Source organism: Diadema setosum, chromosome 8, assembly GCF_964275005.1.
Source record: "Diadema setosum chromosome 8, eeDiaSeto1, whole genome shotgun sequence".
Taxonomy (NCBI): domain Eukaryota; kingdom Metazoa; phylum Echinodermata; class Echinoidea; order Diadematoida; family Diadematidae; genus Diadema; species Diadema setosum.
This window is the reverse complement of record NC_092692.1, coordinates 28,762,506-28,780,811: the sequence shown is the minus strand read 5'-3', so window position 1 is coordinate 28,780,811 and position 18,306 is coordinate 28,762,506. Positions and strand designations below refer to the sequence as shown.

General features: G+C 36.6%; 2 protein-coding genes across 2 annotated transcripts in view; one reads left to right on the top strand and one right to left on the bottom strand.

The window, feature by feature from the left end:
- Window positions 1–802: 802 nt before the first annotated feature.
- On the bottom strand, window positions 803–6,564 carry LOC140231652 (dynein axonemal light chain 4-like). Its single transcript, XM_072311806.1, has 3 exons — window positions 6,364–6,564; window positions 4,122–4,205; window positions 803–2,865 (listed from the first exon to the last, which is right to left on the bottom strand). Exons 1-3 carry the CDS (start codon window positions 6,439–6,441, stop codon window positions 2,701–2,703), a joined length of 327 nt encoding a protein of 108 aa, XP_072167907.1. The 5' UTR covers window positions 6,442–6,564; the 3' UTR covers window positions 803–2,700.
- A 156-nt stretch (window positions 6,565–6,720) lies between these two features.
- Window positions 6,721–18,306, top strand: part of LOC140232187 (endonuclease V-like) — a 75,384-nt gene continuing 63,798 nt past the window's right edge. The window contains exons 1-3 of the mRNA XM_072312324.1: window positions 6,721–6,780; window positions 8,716–8,807; window positions 10,406–10,580. Coding sequence (XP_072168425.1) covers window positions 6,721–6,780; window positions 8,716–8,807; window positions 10,406–10,580 — 327 coding nt within the window. The remainder of the gene's footprint in view (window positions 6,781–8,715; window positions 8,808–10,405; window positions 10,581–18,306) is intronic.

Below are 18,306 nucleotides of genomic sequence, written 5' to 3'. Positions count from 1 at the left end.
TGATAACTCATAATGCAAAAAGTAAGAATTACTACAGTCTTGTCCCTAGTTTTAGTAAAACTATTGCCAACCTAATCACTGCAAGCATCTGACATTTCCTGTTATTGTGACATAAAACAATGGCAGATACAGTGTAGTTACTGTAAATAAACAAAGGACACGTGTTATTTCTTTATTCATTATTATTGTTTTTTTGGTCATATCGTGTACCGGAAAATGACTGATAGAAATAAACAAACATAATATATCATAACTATACTTTATATTGTAGTTACAGTTGCTTGGCAGACCTTTACGTTACTGGGCTTGTGTTGTGGCTGTCTGTGGCGGCATGATGGGGAATCACGTGATATACACTGGGAAGAATGGTGTGTGTTGTGCGGTGGTGCATGTCTGGCAGGTGGTTTAGGTCTGATGGGTTTATGTCTTGAAATTGCCAAATATGTTTCCAAATATGTCCTTAAGTCGTTACAGTTTATGCTGAAATCACACTCGATTCATTATGTTCCATTTCTCCATATGGTTTGTTATGCTCAAGACTTCCATTCCATCCCTGTTTGTATAAACAGACAATAAAGCTGATGAAGACCTCAGGTCACAGGTTCCTACAACCCAGCAGACATCATTCCTGTTACATTACTTAGTACACTGTATATGACTGCATACCATGCTTCATCATAGCAACTACATATCTGTACAATTAAATGCATCATACAGAAAATTGCACTTCCATAGAATATCACAAGAAGTGCTGCACAATTAACTCACCCACAACCAACAGAAAGACACTGCAAGATGAATATTTACAATGGACACATTATCATGTCCACATTTGTTTGGGAGATTTAATGAAATGAGAAGACACAATCAGAGACACAAAAATAACAAAATATTATGTAACTCCGCTCTCTTGGACTGGATATCCAACAGTGAAATGCACAATAGCAATGTATCAATGGAAAACTCAACCTGAACACAGGCTTCTGTAAATGGCACTTTATACAGTGTACATACCAAAACACGCTGTGAATGGCATACATGTTACATGAACATCCCATACAACTTTCATGTAGGAGATACAACTTTATAAACCAAATACTATTTGTTTTAAGAAACGCTTCACTCAATGATGTCGCAATACTTGCTATAATCGCATCAACTGGTAATAGAAACTTCTCTGGAATGTCATAAATAAATGTAAAGTCTACCACAATTGCTGTACACCATTACATGTTTGTCAGTGGGACTCTAAATGAAAAGATGTGGACTCTTTGAAGAAGCCAATGTAAAGCTGGAAAAGACAGGCTTTATTATTGTTATCATTATTATTATCATTTTTAACACAGACTTTTTGCGACGATGCCTGACAGCTTTTGAATAGATATCATTTCTGGCTATAAGAAAAAAATGCATATTGAGACAAATATCAATCTGAAAGTTTGCACCATATTTTATACGAGCCTCACCTTCCTTTTGGCAGAATCTGTGTCATTTTCACTATCATTATTATTATTTTTTTTTTAATGGTAGGCGACTAATTAACTCATCTGTAAATTAAGTGCAAAACGTCTTGCCTATTTAGATATATAATGTTGGTATGTTGTTAATTACAACAATTACACTGAACATTACATGGGATACATTTTAGAGTAAATGGACATATATCTCTGTCTTAGAACAAGGTGCACTGTGTTATCAATAATACCTCTGAATACAAAACTCTCATTTGTTTCCCTCAAATAAATACACTAAAATCTTACAATTAAGAAAATATCTACAACTCCACAGATTCATTCTTTTTTGCAACGCCATGCATGGCTGGTTTCCATGTCATAGGGAATAGCAGTGGACTAACCATACTACAGTACTGCACTTCTGTTTTAATGGGGAAACTTACGTGAAATTTTGTCGGCCATCAAAACACTTTGGAATGACAAATGAGAAAAAGCACATGTCGTACTAAGGCAAGCAGTCATGAGATTCCTTCTGTGAGCATATTTTTCTTCTCATTGACTAATTTTGAATTAAAATACCTTAATTCATTCATCTGTGCTCTAATGAAATGTCACTCTCAGCAAAAAAAAAAAAGAGAGAAAAAAAAAAGAAAAAAAAAGCAGGGATCAGTTACAGGTACATAGATCATACCTTCTTGGATTCCATCAATACTTTTTTTTTTTTTTTTTTTTGAACAGAAATGGTAAATCCAATGTTCCATAATGTTGGTTGATCATGTGAATCAGCTAATGTGTGGATAACTTAAATGCTCCATCTACGAGTTCACCCTACTCAGATGGACACTATTACCTACAAATAATTATAGGTAGCATACAAGACAATTCAAAGTATCAGTACTACTTTTTCTTCAATACTATCAGCAAACTTTTAACCCCTCTCTCGCTTTGTTTGGTTGGGTTGTTTGACCTTGAATACTACTAGAGGAGTTTCTCTCTGCTCTGCTTTGCTTTGGTTTACTCAGAAGCCATTGGCTGCCTGGCTAGTTTTGACCCTTGGTCAAGCATCATGTATTGGTCTACTGGTCACACAACTCATTGTGTGTGTCATCTTGACCGCCCAATCGGGGGCAGACTTCGCCTATGAGTCTTCACCGCCACCAGGATGCATTACAACAATTAAGCAGAATGAATACTTGGTATTTACAAGACTGTGTACAATGTGCCGGAAAGGAAAGTCACGTTGTCACTATGAGCACTTCCATACCGTCACGGCCATGTTGCCTCCAAAGAACATGTAGAGCAGGTTTTTCACCTCGTGCGTGATCTCAAAGCCGTAGCCCTCGCCGACGACGGCGTGCCATGACGAGCCAAACTTCTTGTCCATCGCGTCCTTGATCATCTTTGCTGCAGTCTGCAAAGGTTTTTGGGTAAATAAAGATAACGAAGTGAATGACATATTTAAGGCACAAAGATAATTTCTCTGTAGCGGATGCAGTGCTCTGAAATATTCTGTTTGCAAAGAAAAAACAAATATCTTCCAAGAGGTGATATTCTCAATCCACTAATGACGAAAACAATATTTGTATAACTGACAAACCTGTATGCAGTACGAGACAATTTCTGCATTTTTGAACAGAAATATGTTTCATTTTCCCTTAAACCTACAACAGCAGCTGACAAATGTGTTTAGTACTGTTTGTCTCCTTTTTTTCTGTTACTTTTTTTGTGTTATTTATTTACTCAATCCTAATATTTGCTGTTGTTTTATCATATGTATATACATAATGCTGTATTTTGATTTTATAATGAACGTAATATTTTTTCTGTGTTGATGTGCTTGAAACGTCAGTATCAAGCGTTAAATAAACTTACTATTATTATCATTATTATTATGAATTTACACAAGGATAAGCATTTTTCCCCGTAGAAGAGAAGTAGACATGTCCAACAATTCTTTTTGACACTGTCCTTTTGATATGAAGGTAGCATTTATGGAGATGTGGAGATTCAAGTCAAACTGTGCACTGCAATTGGCTGAGTGCACACTCATATCATCAGAGTGTATTCCAATGATATTTTTACCTCGTTTAAGTTCTTATAAATCAGAAACTGGATTTGAAACTTACATGGTGCGATGTTTCACCGATTAACAATCAGCTTCTGGTGTCCTTCCAGTGGAAGAATGATCATTATATGCTTGAAGTGGTGCAGGAATGTCATGCACTAATGTGCTTCCGGTGTGTGAAAGATGGAATCAGTTGTTTACTCACATCTCAAAGAGACCAACCATTCATGTAAGTGGTTGTGCCTGACAGGGAGGCAGGCTGGTTTGAGCGAGGTGTCGGAGAATCCATTCAGGAGTGAGTGGAGGAACCTAGTCTCAACAGGAATTGGGGCCTCCGTTTCAACCTATCATATGCCTGGGACCAGGCAATCAGAGAGATTTTGAGCTGTCTTTCACACACTGGAAGTGCATCAGTACATGACATTCCTGGACAACTTCACGCATATAAGGACCATTCTTCCACTGGAAGGATGCCACGAGTCACTGCTTATTAATCAGCAAAATGTTGCATGACGTAATTTAACGTCCAATTTCTGTTTTATAAGAATTTGGAGATTACACTTTCATCAGATGAATAATAAACTACATGAGTTTATTCTTACCTCGTTGTTTGAAGAGAACTTTTCGCAGGCTGTGACACACAACTCCATGGTTTCTGTCCTCATTTCCTCGTTCATATCAGAGTGCTGATAATTCAAATGGAAAAGAACAGGAGCACAAGTTTTTAACATGTACTGTGAGTAAATTTACAAGTGCTTCTGGTGTCAGATTACTGCATGTACCCATACAATAATATAGTGGACTGTCATACACCATGAGCCGAATCACCCTTAAAGGGATGGTATAGTATTGGTTGAGGTGAGAATTCAGCTTATCACTTTCTGTGAGATACAGTACCTAAAATCCCCTTTATGAATTGTAAAAAAAATATAAAGAGGAATTTAAATTTACTTTCCTGAAAATCAGTTTAGAAATGGCTGAGATATCCAGAAACAAAGTAAAACAAAGTGATCCTAATAAAAGGTGGGTCCCACCTTTCATTAGGATTACTTTGTTTTGGATATCTGAGCCATTTTAAAACCAATTTTCACGAAATAAACTTTGAATTCTTCATAGAATTATGTGCCCTATTCAATTTCATGAAAAGTGTCTCATGATCTACAAAAAAAAAAAATCATCAACAAAACATGTTGGAAACCTCAAACCCCAGCTCAACTGCAACTGTACCATCCCTTTAAAATTTTGCTCACAAGTGATTAATTAATGCATGTCTACCTACTGAAGCTGTCATGCTGCAGAATAGAATTCTGCACAGTGGACTAGAGATGTCATTATATAATATTTAATGTCTCATACTGTATCTCAGAAGGACTTCCTTTGTCCCCCCCCCCCCCCACTGATCTTGTCATATGCAGCTCTTCACTATCCTACCCCTGTGTGATGTTAGCTTACGCATGTATACACGCATGCACATTATTTGGCAAGTTGCAGGGATAGTGTGCATCCGTGTGTCTGAAGCTAACAATGGTATGGTAGTGTAGAGTGGTAAGGCAAGATGGGGGGGGGGGGGGACATATGGAAGTCTTTCCCATCTCCTCTTCTACATGTAGGTCAAGGAGCTAATCACATTGTAAATCTCTGTCATGATTGATGAAAGCATGACAGAACATCAGAAGCTCTCCTATCAAAAGGCTAAACTGAATACAATGTAAATTAGTCAGCATTCCTGAACAAGAAATCTGTTATTGAACTGAAAAAAAAAAAAAAAAATAAATTGAGCAAAAGTACTCAGCCCTACAGACTGGCCAAGACAACCCCAAACACAGCTACACCCTTGGAAATGACATCTCAGTTTTCAATGCACTGCCACCTTGCGCCTGCAACTGAATATCCCAGCTGTGGAGTCTAATAAACGCCTAGAAATCTACAACGTGTCTAGAAGAAAATGCCGAGAGCACAGAAGAGAGCCAGACAACCAGTCAAAAAATAACACCAAAAGAAATGAAATCAAAAGAAATGAAAGGACAAGTCTAGACAAAGAGCAAGAACTGGCATAAATACTCACTCATGAGTGCTTGTGGGCAAGAAGGCCAGCTTTTGCTACAAAGTATAACATGCATTTTCCCTAGACACTTGCCCGAGTATGTACTCAGGACTCGTCCTCAACGGATTTGTACATATTTAGTTATCGTATGTTACTAGCCAATACTAGATGACAAATTAAACGTAGAGTTCTAACGACGTACGTTACAGTAGACTACTACGTACTACTACCATGACTATGTTCTACAGGCAGATCTTCCACTCTTTCAAACTAGAATTGCGGACCAGAAAACTTAGTCGAGCATCAAAGTGATTTGAAATAACCAACATGCCACTCTATGCCAGATGCAGGTGCCGTATTTCCATATTTTTGTGTACCAGTAGGCCTACTAATTTACACAACAAAACACTCCGTCTACACTTTGTAGTGTACACGTGTACCAGCAACGGAGCAGAGTTCAGTGAGCTGCTGGCCGGCCTGGGCAGCAGTGCTGTAGATATGGGGGTGTTTCATCAATTTACTTGCTTAGTACAGTACGTTAGTCAGCACAGCGCTGACAAGTTGTCAGTCTCTGACAATTTCAGTAAAATTCTTGGTTTTGACTGGTTGAGACGCTCTTGTCGCTGACTGATACTATGGCAATTGTCAGTGACTGACAACTTGTCAGGACTGACAACTTTCATGAAACGGTGGCGCGGCGGTGCCCTACCTGGGACCGGCACCGGAGGTACCTGTAATGTACTGTGACAATGTAAAATGTACGATGTAAAATCACATTTGACTAACTCAGACTGGCCTACCCGAATGAGAGGATAACTTTGAAGCCTTCTGTAATCGGTCTCCTTTTCGTCTTTCTTTCCTTCTTGTTGATCTTCCATGGTAGAGTTAACTGGTGTGCTCCACGAATGGAAGTAGACGAAAACAAATCCTGATTATTGCGTAAAATTGTGGAAAATCGTGTTCCCTCAGCACATACTCGGTCAAGCAGCTGATTTGTTGTGGTAACCTATGTAGCAAAGATTGCGCATGCGCAGTACATTCCCAAGTCTCAGGAAATAGAATACCCAGGAGTTTGATACAACAAAGTCGTACGTTCGAAGCGTTGTGATTAGTATATTTTCTTACAAACAACTGTAAGTCAAATCTATACAATCAGAATGGCTGCGCGCATGGTAGCAGAAGGAAGTGAGAAAGTCCCGGAGGTCACAGCTCCCGAAGTTAGTTTTACTCCTATTTCTGCAAAGAGTTTCAATTCGATTTTCATAGAGTACCGTCTGTATGGATAGAAACTTGGTTTCTCATGCTACTGAAATGAAATTTTGTGGAGGGAAGTGCTAAATAAGAGTAATGCGTAGGGACAACCATGATATGCATGGAAACTCTGTGAAGATAATCCTAGTCCGACACGTTAAATACTGTGTATGGACAGTAAAATGTATATTTCTGATCAGTTGTCAGTTTTATTTTAGTGTCTCAGTTACTCTTACTCTAAACTAGATTTGGTTCCACCTAACTTTCTTATCAACTTTCAGTCTAGAAATTATGAGAGAGGTGTTAAATTCAAGCAAAGCCAAAGCTTTCAATAATGATGGTCAAAATTTGAAAAAAAAAAAAAAATATAGGCCCTAGGCCCTATAAGATCTAAATTCTACTCTGGCCATGTCATGTAAACACTTGATTTACTGTAGAACTAGATTCTAATTACACACTGAAATTTGGAGTGCAGTTTGACACTGACTAAGTTTGAATTCGTAATTTAAAGTATTGATATCTGTGCCTGTTCTTCGTTGACTTGAATTGCTCATCTTTGAGCAGTTGTTGAGAGGTATGAATTAACTCTTTATGTGCCATGGTGGAAACCCCCTGTGTGCCACGTTATTCTGAGACATGACGATAGTCATGCTTAGAGAAAGAATTCTGTTTTTCCAATCTGTATAACTTCTACAAATTTCTGTAAAGCTTGACATAATAGTGAGCAAAGTTAAAGAGGAATGCCAAACTTTGCTTCCATATACATGTACAATGTATAACAATTCTATTTTCAATTTTTCTTTTGAATTACCAGTTGCACATTACTGTAAAGGAATGACTTTTGCACAAATAAGGTAATAGTGACAGAAACTTAAAGTGTACATGCAAAATCTAGTTATGAACACCTCTTGATAGTCATTCACCACATAGAATGCAAGTCGTATGTGAGAGGAACAAAAGCGCGAGAAACGCTTTGATTGTACCGTTGTACCGCGGGATTAGCGATTTATCAATCGGTTTTGGTGGCTTTGTTTGTTGAGCAGAGTATGCGAAGTTGGCATGCCGTCGACTGAGTCGGACGTGCGAACGTGGCACATAAAGAGTTAACATAATAAAAATAAACGTTTAGTGCCATCATATTCATAGCATGGTGATCGGGAAGACGGTCTAGATCTAGTAAACTTTTCCATTGGTTTGTGCACAAAATATCATAAAAGCCATTGTTTGGGTCTAATTTTGGCAAACCATTACAAATTTCCTTTCCTAACTTAGAAATCATTGTTGCTATGCTCGCTGTTCATGCAACTGCATGTAACAAAATTTTGATCAAATAATTTTATCCCCATTTATGTGAATACACTGGGACTCTTACCGTGACATTATCACCCCATCTAATTTGCATTGGGTTATTATGACTGTGCACACTGCTGTGTGAAAAATGTGTGAAACTTCACGGTTTCTTCACTTTATCATTAGAACGTCTGATTTTAATGGCACCAAAACCATTTTGTGTGTTTTCATTCACTTTAAAAATTTTGTAAACAAAGTAATTCATTTTCTAATCTCAGACAAATGCTTTTATGTTGACTGCAGTGATCTAATTTGCAGAATCCATTATCTGTCTCCATCTTTCCATGTGCAGTCCAACTTCTGTTATACCTGAACATTTTGTGGATTGGCAAGAAATTATCATTAATTTTTATGTCTATTTATGCTATCATTCCTCTCTCTCTCTGTATATTGAATATACATGATATATTTATACACACACTAGAAGATCTTGATATTCTTGAATAATGATGTAAGCCTGTATGGGTGTTGTAATCCTTAAAGACATAAAAACAATGCTGCTGAAGGTATTTTTCATGAAGACTGCCCTCTCTTGGATCCTCTATTCACAGGCTGTTCAGGAGATCAATGAATCGGCATCCACTGACAAATGCAGTCACAACCAAGGACTTGTCGATGACGAGACGGCTAGAGCATGGGAGAGGTACATCAAACTGTTAGATTAAGCCATTTCTTATGGGAACCTGGTGTACTACGTACCTGTGCAAGTTCCTGTGGTGTCAACTCATATACAGGAACATCGTATACCAGATTCCCAAAATGTAGGCAAGACTGTCTGCATTTGTCGCCTAAGTTTATGTTTATTTGTGTTATACTGACCGGAAAAACTACAAAACTGATTGAAAAGATTAGAGTTTCTTCTATTGGCATCAGTTCTTTGTATCAAAAACTGCATAGAGAGTATTTATGTCTAATTTGCCCTTTTCCAACATAGTAGTGTGCTTGTTTTGTTATAAAACTTTTGTGAAGATGTACATAGCCATCAAGGATGAGTTCACTAAATATTGATTTTGGCTGACCCCACTCGGGTGTTCGTATAGTGTATTTTAGCAAAAGAATTTGTGAGCCATCAGCACATGCTCTATTCATAACTCATGTCTGATTGATATAGCATTGTTCAATGGCACGTGCAATTCAAAATGAGATACATGCAATGCTTGACTTCTTGTGCAGAGGCCGAGTACCAATCCGTCTATTCTCTGTTGATGGGCAAAACAAATCTCGTTTGGGGACATTGAAGGCTGTCAGAGAATTGCACTTGGAATGGGTTAATGATGATATACCTGCTCCTTCTGTAGAATATGCCTTTAGCACCACAATCTAGATTCCACTGATACATGTTTTCCCACTTCTGCAAGGCATTACTGTAGTGACAAACAAATCTGCAAGTATTTTTTTTTCCATTCTGGAAATGAACACTATGCTGAATGAATTCAATCTTTTCTAATGTGAGGACAGAAAGTCAAAGAAAGATGGCTTGCATTAATTTGTATTTAGGGGACTTCATTGTGAGGAATAGCAGTTGATTCTGCTGAGATGTTCATTTAATGTGAGAAGTATATTGCCCACATGGAATTTTATGCATCTGCCTTTTACTTGAGCCCTTCTAATTCTGTGATAGATGGTATACATGCACTAAAATTGGTTCAAATCTACAATGTTGAGAAAAATCCCCCCAACAAAAAAGAAAGAAAGAAAAGAAATTCAGGTAGAAAGAAAGAATAAGAGCTACAGACTTTCAGTAACAGTCAGTTAGTGACAATCCACATGAGCATTTGATATGCAAGCAAGTTGTGTAATTAAGGCCAGAAAAAAATACCTGTAATTATATACCAAATTTTTGCAATTAGAAAATTTGTTCAGTTTCTTTACCATTTATAAATGTTCAATCTAGGTGTTGAACTGTACCTGATATATTTTAAGTAGCCTTCCATGAGTAGATAATGTACTTGTACGGATATATTTAAGACCATGTGAAATTGCAACATGCCCTCACTACAAAACCCTCAATTTATCCCAAAAGGGTAAAATATATTATCATTCAGTATACATTTGTGTGTGTGTTTTTTTTATTATTCTCTGCATAAAAGTCTTGTTAGGAATGCTGTACAAGTCAGATGAATGAAAGCCAAAACTCTCTGAATATACAGTACATGGTAACTTCTATTACCCACAATGCCACTATCAAAATGTAAGGGATTAATGAATTTCTGTTTGGTTGTTTACTTCCTTATTTTCCAGAGAACAGGCAGAACTCAGAGAGAAACTGGTGGAGTGTGACACTGAAGACTGGCAGGCAGCAGATGCTCAGTTCTCAGGTCTCAAGTACATTGGAGGTGTGGATATTTCCTTTGTGAAAACCAGCACCAGTCTAGCATGTGCCTCGCTAGTTATATGCAGCTTTCCTGATCTAGAGGTAAGTTTCACTCTAATGACTAACCTAAAAATTATCTTGACATCAGTCACAGGGTGCTTACTTCCTGTGAAAGAGAAGTTCTATGTCTAACATATTTGCATCTCTGAAACAGATTGGATTACATTGATTTTTGCGGGTGTATCTAGGCAGGTGTAACTATATGTGCAACCGTCATAACAATGTTTGTATTGCTATGTTTTTGTTGCATCATTGTTTTTCGACTAATGTATTTTCATGTACCATACTTATTGTTTGTGTCTGGAAGAGTCGTAAAGCAATTTCTGTGTACAGTACTCTCCGCGTAATCGGGTGTCGCTTAAAAGGGTACTCTGTTTAATTGGGTAGTAATGTCAAAATCAGTTCCAATGCACATTAAAATTACCTGATAATCGGGTTGCCTCTCTGCATAAATGGGTAAATAATTTTCTTCTAATGTAATTTCTACCCACATTTTATCGCAGATATAACACTTTAAGAAATCATGAATGTCAAATTTTCCATGGCTAATCGCATTCTCTGAAGTCCGATCATTTGGGGAGTGATTAAACATGAAAACACATAGCAATACCGACTTGCCACACGTAAATGAACATTACACATGTAGCTGGCACTCACAATTGCTTAGACAGACAGGAGTTGAACACACTTGCGCTCCTCCCTGGCTCCGAAACAACATTCACAATACGAGAAGTTCGCAATGAAAATCAGGCCATGCACCAGCTCCATAATTTTGCTTTTCCCCAGTCACTTCTCGAAAAGTAACCCGACGTTCTACGTGACTAGTGCACGCAAAGAGACGTGTTCATTTCGGAAAACGCCTGCGTGTTAGCATGGAGTCTATGGGCATTTCCACGGTAACTCACGTTACATTTTGAACTCAAAATCAGGTCGTTGAGATCAATATCCTTAAAACCTAATTAGTGATATAAGTTACTATATGTGAATGAGTATCATGCACCTCCATCCTACCTCACAGCAATATTACATCCACAGACTCTTATGAGAACTGTGAGAAAAAACACTACAAATGTCGGTAACTCACGTTACATAATTTGGACATGCAAAAATTTGGCATGTCTTATATTCAAAAGTTCCTTAAACAAGAAACAGAGAGACTTTATAGTCTATTGTGTCAAAGTCATGGACTAACAACATACATCACCGAGTATGGTAAAAATTCAAATTGTCTTACATTCTCCAGGTATCGTCATGTGAAGCGGTAACTCACGTTACGGTAACTCACGTTACAGTTTGTCCACATGATCACAAGACGATTTTTTGTCTTAATAATCCAAAGAAAACTTACCAAGACAACTTTTTTTCACAAACAAACTCCATGAATAAAGAATCTAAATTGATTTGAACATTGATCTGACAGTAATTAATCCCATTTTATCCATGAGATTACCAAAAGGCAGGAAACTTTACATTTAGAATACCAACTTGAAGATAAATTTCATTTTTAATTGAGTCGTTTTCAAAGCTTTCATTTGTACTGAGACAAAAATTGTATTCAACAAAATGATATGAAACAGAGTCTATTTTATTAAATTACACTCTTTTCCAGTTAACAAATGCATCAGAAATTGAGGATTTAATTGAGAGTTTGATTTGATTCGTTTTTTTATTTTACTAGATTTAAATGGGTTTCAGGCTATCTAGATAAAACAAGTCATCCATAAACTATTCCATAATAATACACTGAGTCATGAGACTAGAGGCCTGTACATGTAGTCTGTGGAGAGTTTAAAGGTTCAGAAATGAATATTTCAATAAATCTTTTAACTTTTAAACAATGCAATTTATATTCCAATTATTTGATAATTGTTTGAATCATTCAATAATCAATTGTTAGTATGTTTGATTTGTTTACAAATTCTTATACTAAACTGGTACAGAAATTAGAATTGAATTACAGAAACTGCAGATAAATTTTAGTTATCTGCTACCAGTATTGATCAGTTTAATAAAACATGTTCATAAATGTTTAAGCCTTAAAAAACAATGGCTTTGGTCTATGAAATGTCAAGTAGCCATTATTTAAATTGTACATACATGTAAAAAGTATACCAGTATTTTCTAGAGTACTATCAAGCAGACTGAAGCAGTAAATCCCAATGAAAAACATGAATAGTAAATATTTTGTGATCAGGTGGCTAACTATTGCTACATGTATCACAAAATGTTGATAGTTTGCTTTAAGGTACATGACTGTCCAGCTCTTAAAGAAAATGTCTGATAATGAGGTTCACATTCAACAAGTTTTTGGTAATAGATCAGCATGGAAAGTAAATTACAGTAAACATGGAAAAGTTTCATTGTAGGATTTTGCAACAATATAGCTAAAACCTCAGAGTAGAATAGTATAAAACACATAAGCGTGTCAAATTCACAATGTTCAGTTCTCAAAAATCTCAGAAAAAGCAGCAGGAAGCGAGCTCCAATCTTAAAATTCTGTTCATACATGTAAATATTTCAGCCTCATAAACAATGGCTTTGGTCTACATGTATACAGGTAGGTATAAACTATGAAATGTCAAATAGTAATCACTTGAATTACAAAAACAAGAACTTTTCAAGAGTAATCATGCAGTGATTATCCCAATCAGGAGGCTATTAATAGTTATCACAAAATTTTGATAATTTGCTGGAACAAGGTTCATGCAGCTTTAGAAGAAATGTCTTTTAACAACTTTCGTAACAGATCAGTATACATGCACTGTAATATTAAATAGTAAATATGGAACAGTTTCTTTCAGAAGTTAACGTGATGAACATGTGTAATTAATACATTGTACATGTAGACTAGTTGGTTTGGTGATAGAGAGAGACCAAGAGAATAACAATCTACTGGAAATAGAATCTTAATACAAGAGTTCAGTAATCATGTGCTCATTGGTTACTTACAATCACAACCTTCATATCATTTCTTGGTATTAAAGAAAAAATCATGTCGGTAACTCACGTTACATTGTGGTAACTCACGTTACATGGTAACTCACGTTACAATTTTGAGACCTCTGTTATGAGAATTTGAAGCAAAGACTATATGTCCCATCATATTTCTTGGATGTGTGCTGCATAGTTATTTGATAATCCAAAATACCATGTCTCAGTTGGGCATAGTAAAATTGCTAGGTTAAAGAGTTCATGTTTCGGTAACTCACGTTACAGCAGCTTCTCGAGCTATGTAAGAGCACGCTGGTGTCCGAAGTAATATCTTATATCGAGGTCTCCACTTTATTTACTGCTAGATTAATATATTTTTGATTTGTAAAACCAAACAAAGTTTGATTTGAGCCTCAAATATAAAAAATAATCACAAAGAGCAACAAAAATGCATTTTTCGGGATTTTTAGGTCAAAAAATGCTTTCTGGTTTCAAAAGGTATAAAAATGCACAAAAGGGAACTTTTCTTAAAGGTAAAGTTGGTTTCACACACTTCAAACTATGGCTAACAAAGTAAGATTATCAGTTGTCCTGAAATATGCGGGTAAAATTTTGGTGGTCATGTCGCACAACTCACGGAAATGCCCCTATAGTCAAACAACAAAGTCTTCTGAAGACATATTTGTCCATAAAAAGAGTGTAAATTATCGCTCGTGACTGAGCAAGTGTAGGGTACGTATAAAGTGCCGTGCAAGTGTTGAGCATACAGTGTAGGCGTTTGGTGCAGTGTACAATGCATGTACATACACATTGTGTGTGTCAATTGTGAATGAGACGTGTTCTTCTGTTACTTGGGTACTTCGCTTATTCGGGTAAGAAACACTCTGCCCGAGCCTACCTGATTATGCGGAGAGCTTGGTTCAGCAGACGACATTCAGCACCGAGCCCAGCACCAACTACCGGAAATACGTCATAATTTTGAGGTCAACTCCCAACACCGATGTGATTTAAAGTTCGGTTTTATCGCCAGTGCTAGTGCTGAGATAGCACTAGCACTAGCACTAGCACTAGCACCGAACTTGAAATCACCCACTATTCCTAAACCGTTTGCTTGACAATATATATGTAATATATAGGCTTACACACACACACAGAAGATTGAAGGATAAACAGCAGTCAGAGAACATTAAAAACAGTAAAGGCAATTTTTAATCATGTTGTGAAAACTTTTGGACTTGAGCTCTTTTACTTCCTGATTTTATGTTATTGCATGAAACAAACTTTATTCAAACTGATTAACGGCAAAAAAAAAATTGATGTCTTTTTATATATATATATATATATACACATTAAAATGGGCTTAAACTCTACACACATGTGAAATTGTCTGGAAATCGTGGATCACTGTTTTCGTTTGTTTGACAGTACACAATATTTGTTTTTGTGTGTTCTGTGAGAAGGGTGTGTCTGTGTGTGTGTGTGTGTGTGTGTGCATGTTTGTGGTTTTTGTGTAATGTTGCAGGGGTACGGTATACGTGTGTGTATGCTACTCCTAAATGTGGAAAAAGTGAATGGTTGTAGGAAAAAATTAAACAACCAAGAAATTACAACAGAAAAGATATGAGACGAGTTTGAGGGAAAATTTGACGAATATGATTGCCAAAAGACGAAATTGCTTTTGCTGTTATGAGTGCAGCGAGTGTGACGGACGAATTTGAATTGTAAATGACGAAAATGTGTGACAGTAGGAATGACTAAATTGAATAGACTTTGTTCGAAAACGATCGACAAAAGACAAATTTAAAACTAGGATTGGCATATTCCAGATCTCTCGGGACGAAATTGAACCACTGTGTTAAGTTGAATGAAAAAAGTTTGAAAATGAATGGGAAAACCTGTATTACCTTCATTTTTTTTAGAAGACTTCTGAAAATGAATGAAAGTCATCTCAGCTCTTGCCGGCACAATGGTAATAATGCCCAGTGGAATAGCTCATCGTAGTGCTCAAAAGTGCTTATTTATAGAATTCACTTGGAGTCTTTCCACTCCCATTCCCTTGCATTGATTTAGGGTCTGATATTTGGGTTCATACAATTGAGATTTAGCTGTCTGATAGTACTCATGGAACAGAATGACCCAGATGATGATTAGCAAGTGTTTTCTCACACTTACGTATCCCATCAACCTCAAAAGCCTTGCGAATTGCGTTGTTTTTGCAAAACGTGAATGCCAATCTAGGTGACACGTGATAAGTGTGTAAGCCCCAAGGCGAATTAAGCAGAGACATTGCGAAGCGGAGAACCCAAATTCCACTGAGTGCTTTTCAGGATCGCTTACATGCTTACAGGGGTATGTTGATACCCCATGATATCCTGCAGACATCCTTTGACCTTTTGACCCTACGATGGGGGGGGGGGGGGGGGGTCATCAGTGACAGCATGAGAATCACGTCATGTTTTCTTGTTCTACACCCTCACTGGAAGGGGGGGGGGGGAATACCTGAAGAGAGCATGCTCATTGTCCATCTCCTTCCTCTGGTTTGTGTAGCATCTCTCCTTCAGGCAAAGAGATTGAATGGATTGTTGTTGCACATGGCTGAATGATCGATTTTATCACGTTCAAGGTTAGAGAATGTAACCTGCTTGCAAAGCAGACATTGCAGGGTACTAGAGAATGTGAATCCTTGGAGAGGGTACTTTGATGCAATGAATGATCTTGAGATAGATTCCATTTTCTTATTCATTTATTCATTGTCATTACCATTTAATATCATCGTACTGTAAATTATCATTATCCTTATTACCACACTATTACTATTATACATATTGTTTTATTCCTACTATTGTTATTGATAATATCATTATTCAAATTCATGAAATTCTTCCATCGAGATGTTTTCATTGCAACTGGACTTAATGGACTTAATGAATAAATAAAGAAAGTTGACGCATTAAAGAATTACAATAAATGAGTTAAAAGTAAAATGTTCAAAAACTGTTTGCATGTTAATTGGTACAAAATTCATGTTTTTAAAAACTTAACACACTGAATCTAAGAATGAAAATCAGTCCTATATCTCAAGCTTGAAGTTTCATGTAATCTTTAATGTTATTATCGATTCACCTGAAATGCACAAGAACTTTCCTGTTGGGGAATTGTGTTACAATTTCAGTGAGATGATAAACTTTCTGGGAAGATTGAGAGGACCTGTCAACGAATCAAATGTGAAACCATTGTATAATTCATTATAACCTATACCATCTTATGGTGATGTGATCTGGCAGAGTGTTACAGAAACTCCATACTGTAATAGAGCAGGGAGGATTATACTTCACAGCTTAAAGTCATCTACACACAAATCAAAAAGCGAAATTTATGATTACCCAAATTTGGAAAATTATAATCGAAGTCCAAGGCATGTTCATTCGATGATGTAATATACATTGTACTATTCTTCGCGATTATCTGGCACCTTGGTACTTGCTATACGAGATAAGTTTTCTGGATTAAATAAGTTTTATGATGAAATCATCGGTTACTCTCTATCAAAGGCAAAGTGAGAAATGTACTTTACCCAATCCTGATTCGCAGAACTGCAAACGTATACACTTCAGATTTGTGGGAGCAAACTATAGGATGATCTGCCAACGAGTAAATCAATAGGCATTTACCTTTAGATCTTGAACTATGCTTATGTAATTTACAATTAGTCGTAATTATTCAAAAGGAATTACCTGTTTCGTGTACATTATGATTATCAACATCAGCTTCTTTAATCTTAATAGCCATGACCTGTGTTATAACAGAGGCCTATATATGATGAGAAGGGGGGGGGGGGTGTTTTGAGTAAACTGAAGCAGGCGTTTTGTGAGTACAATTACCAAAGGTGTGTCCGTTATGGTACATCATTTCAGTCTATATTTTATCATGTTTTGATAATTTACATTTGATTTAATGCCATGTTCAACTTACTATTATCTACGATTATTGTTTGCATAATGAGTGTACTGTTTTGAAAATTAAGCAAACAAACAAGTGCAGTTCAAGACTAATAAAGGGTATAGATGCAGTTATTATTACATCACAATTTTTCCTGTCTTTACACTATACGGAATAGTTCAAGACAATATCGTGGAGCACATATTAACAGTGGACTTCGTCTGTTTCATTTTATTATACATATCATTTAATGTTATTGAGGGAGGAGTTATTCCTGAGCATCATGTGTGGGGATTATGTATTCCCCTTGATGCAATTTTGTGTCCCCGCCGCGGGCATCTGATGAAAGAAAAACAATATCATAAATCAGAACATAACGGCTCTCCATTGGCTCGTTAGCAAACACGTAAGAGTCACGTGGTGTCTTCCCGTCTACGGTAGAAAGAGAAAAATAGCGAAAGGAGTATATATATATATATATATATATATATATATATATATATAGTGTGTATGTGTGTGTGTGTATATATATATATATATATATATATATATATATATATATATGTGTGTGTGTGTGTGTGTGTGTGTGTGTTTGTTTGTGTAGAGAGAGAGAGAGAGAGAGAGAGAGAAAATGAGAGAAAGGGGGGGGGGCGAGAATTTGAAGTAGCATACAGGAAGGTGGCAGAGACGGATAAGAATAAAACGGGAATTACAAAAAAGAAATAGATTATAGAGAGGAGAGGAAGATATAGATACACACACTCACAAGCACATACTAGAAAAACAAAACAAAACAAAAAACAATGACCAAAAGATGGAGCGACGGAAATGAAAATCCCGATTTCGATTATTCATGCAGGTGTTCACATTTTGCCTCTTTGTTACAGTACAAACGGTA

Excerpts from the sequence above, each read along its gene's own strand:
- LOC140231652 (XM_072311806.1), bottom strand. The coding sequence starts at position 6,441 with ATGGAAGATCAACAAGAAGGAAAGAAAGACGAAAAGGAGACCGATTAC. Across the intron at positions 4,206-6,363 it reads AAAGTTATCCTCTCATTCGG|CACTCTGATATGAACGAGGA; the intron begins GTAGGCCAGTCT and ends TTGAATTATCAG. Across the intron at positions 2,866-4,121 it reads AGTTCTCTTCAAACAACGAG|ACTGCAGCAAAGATGATCAA; the intron begins GTAAGAATAAAC and ends AAACCTTTGCAG.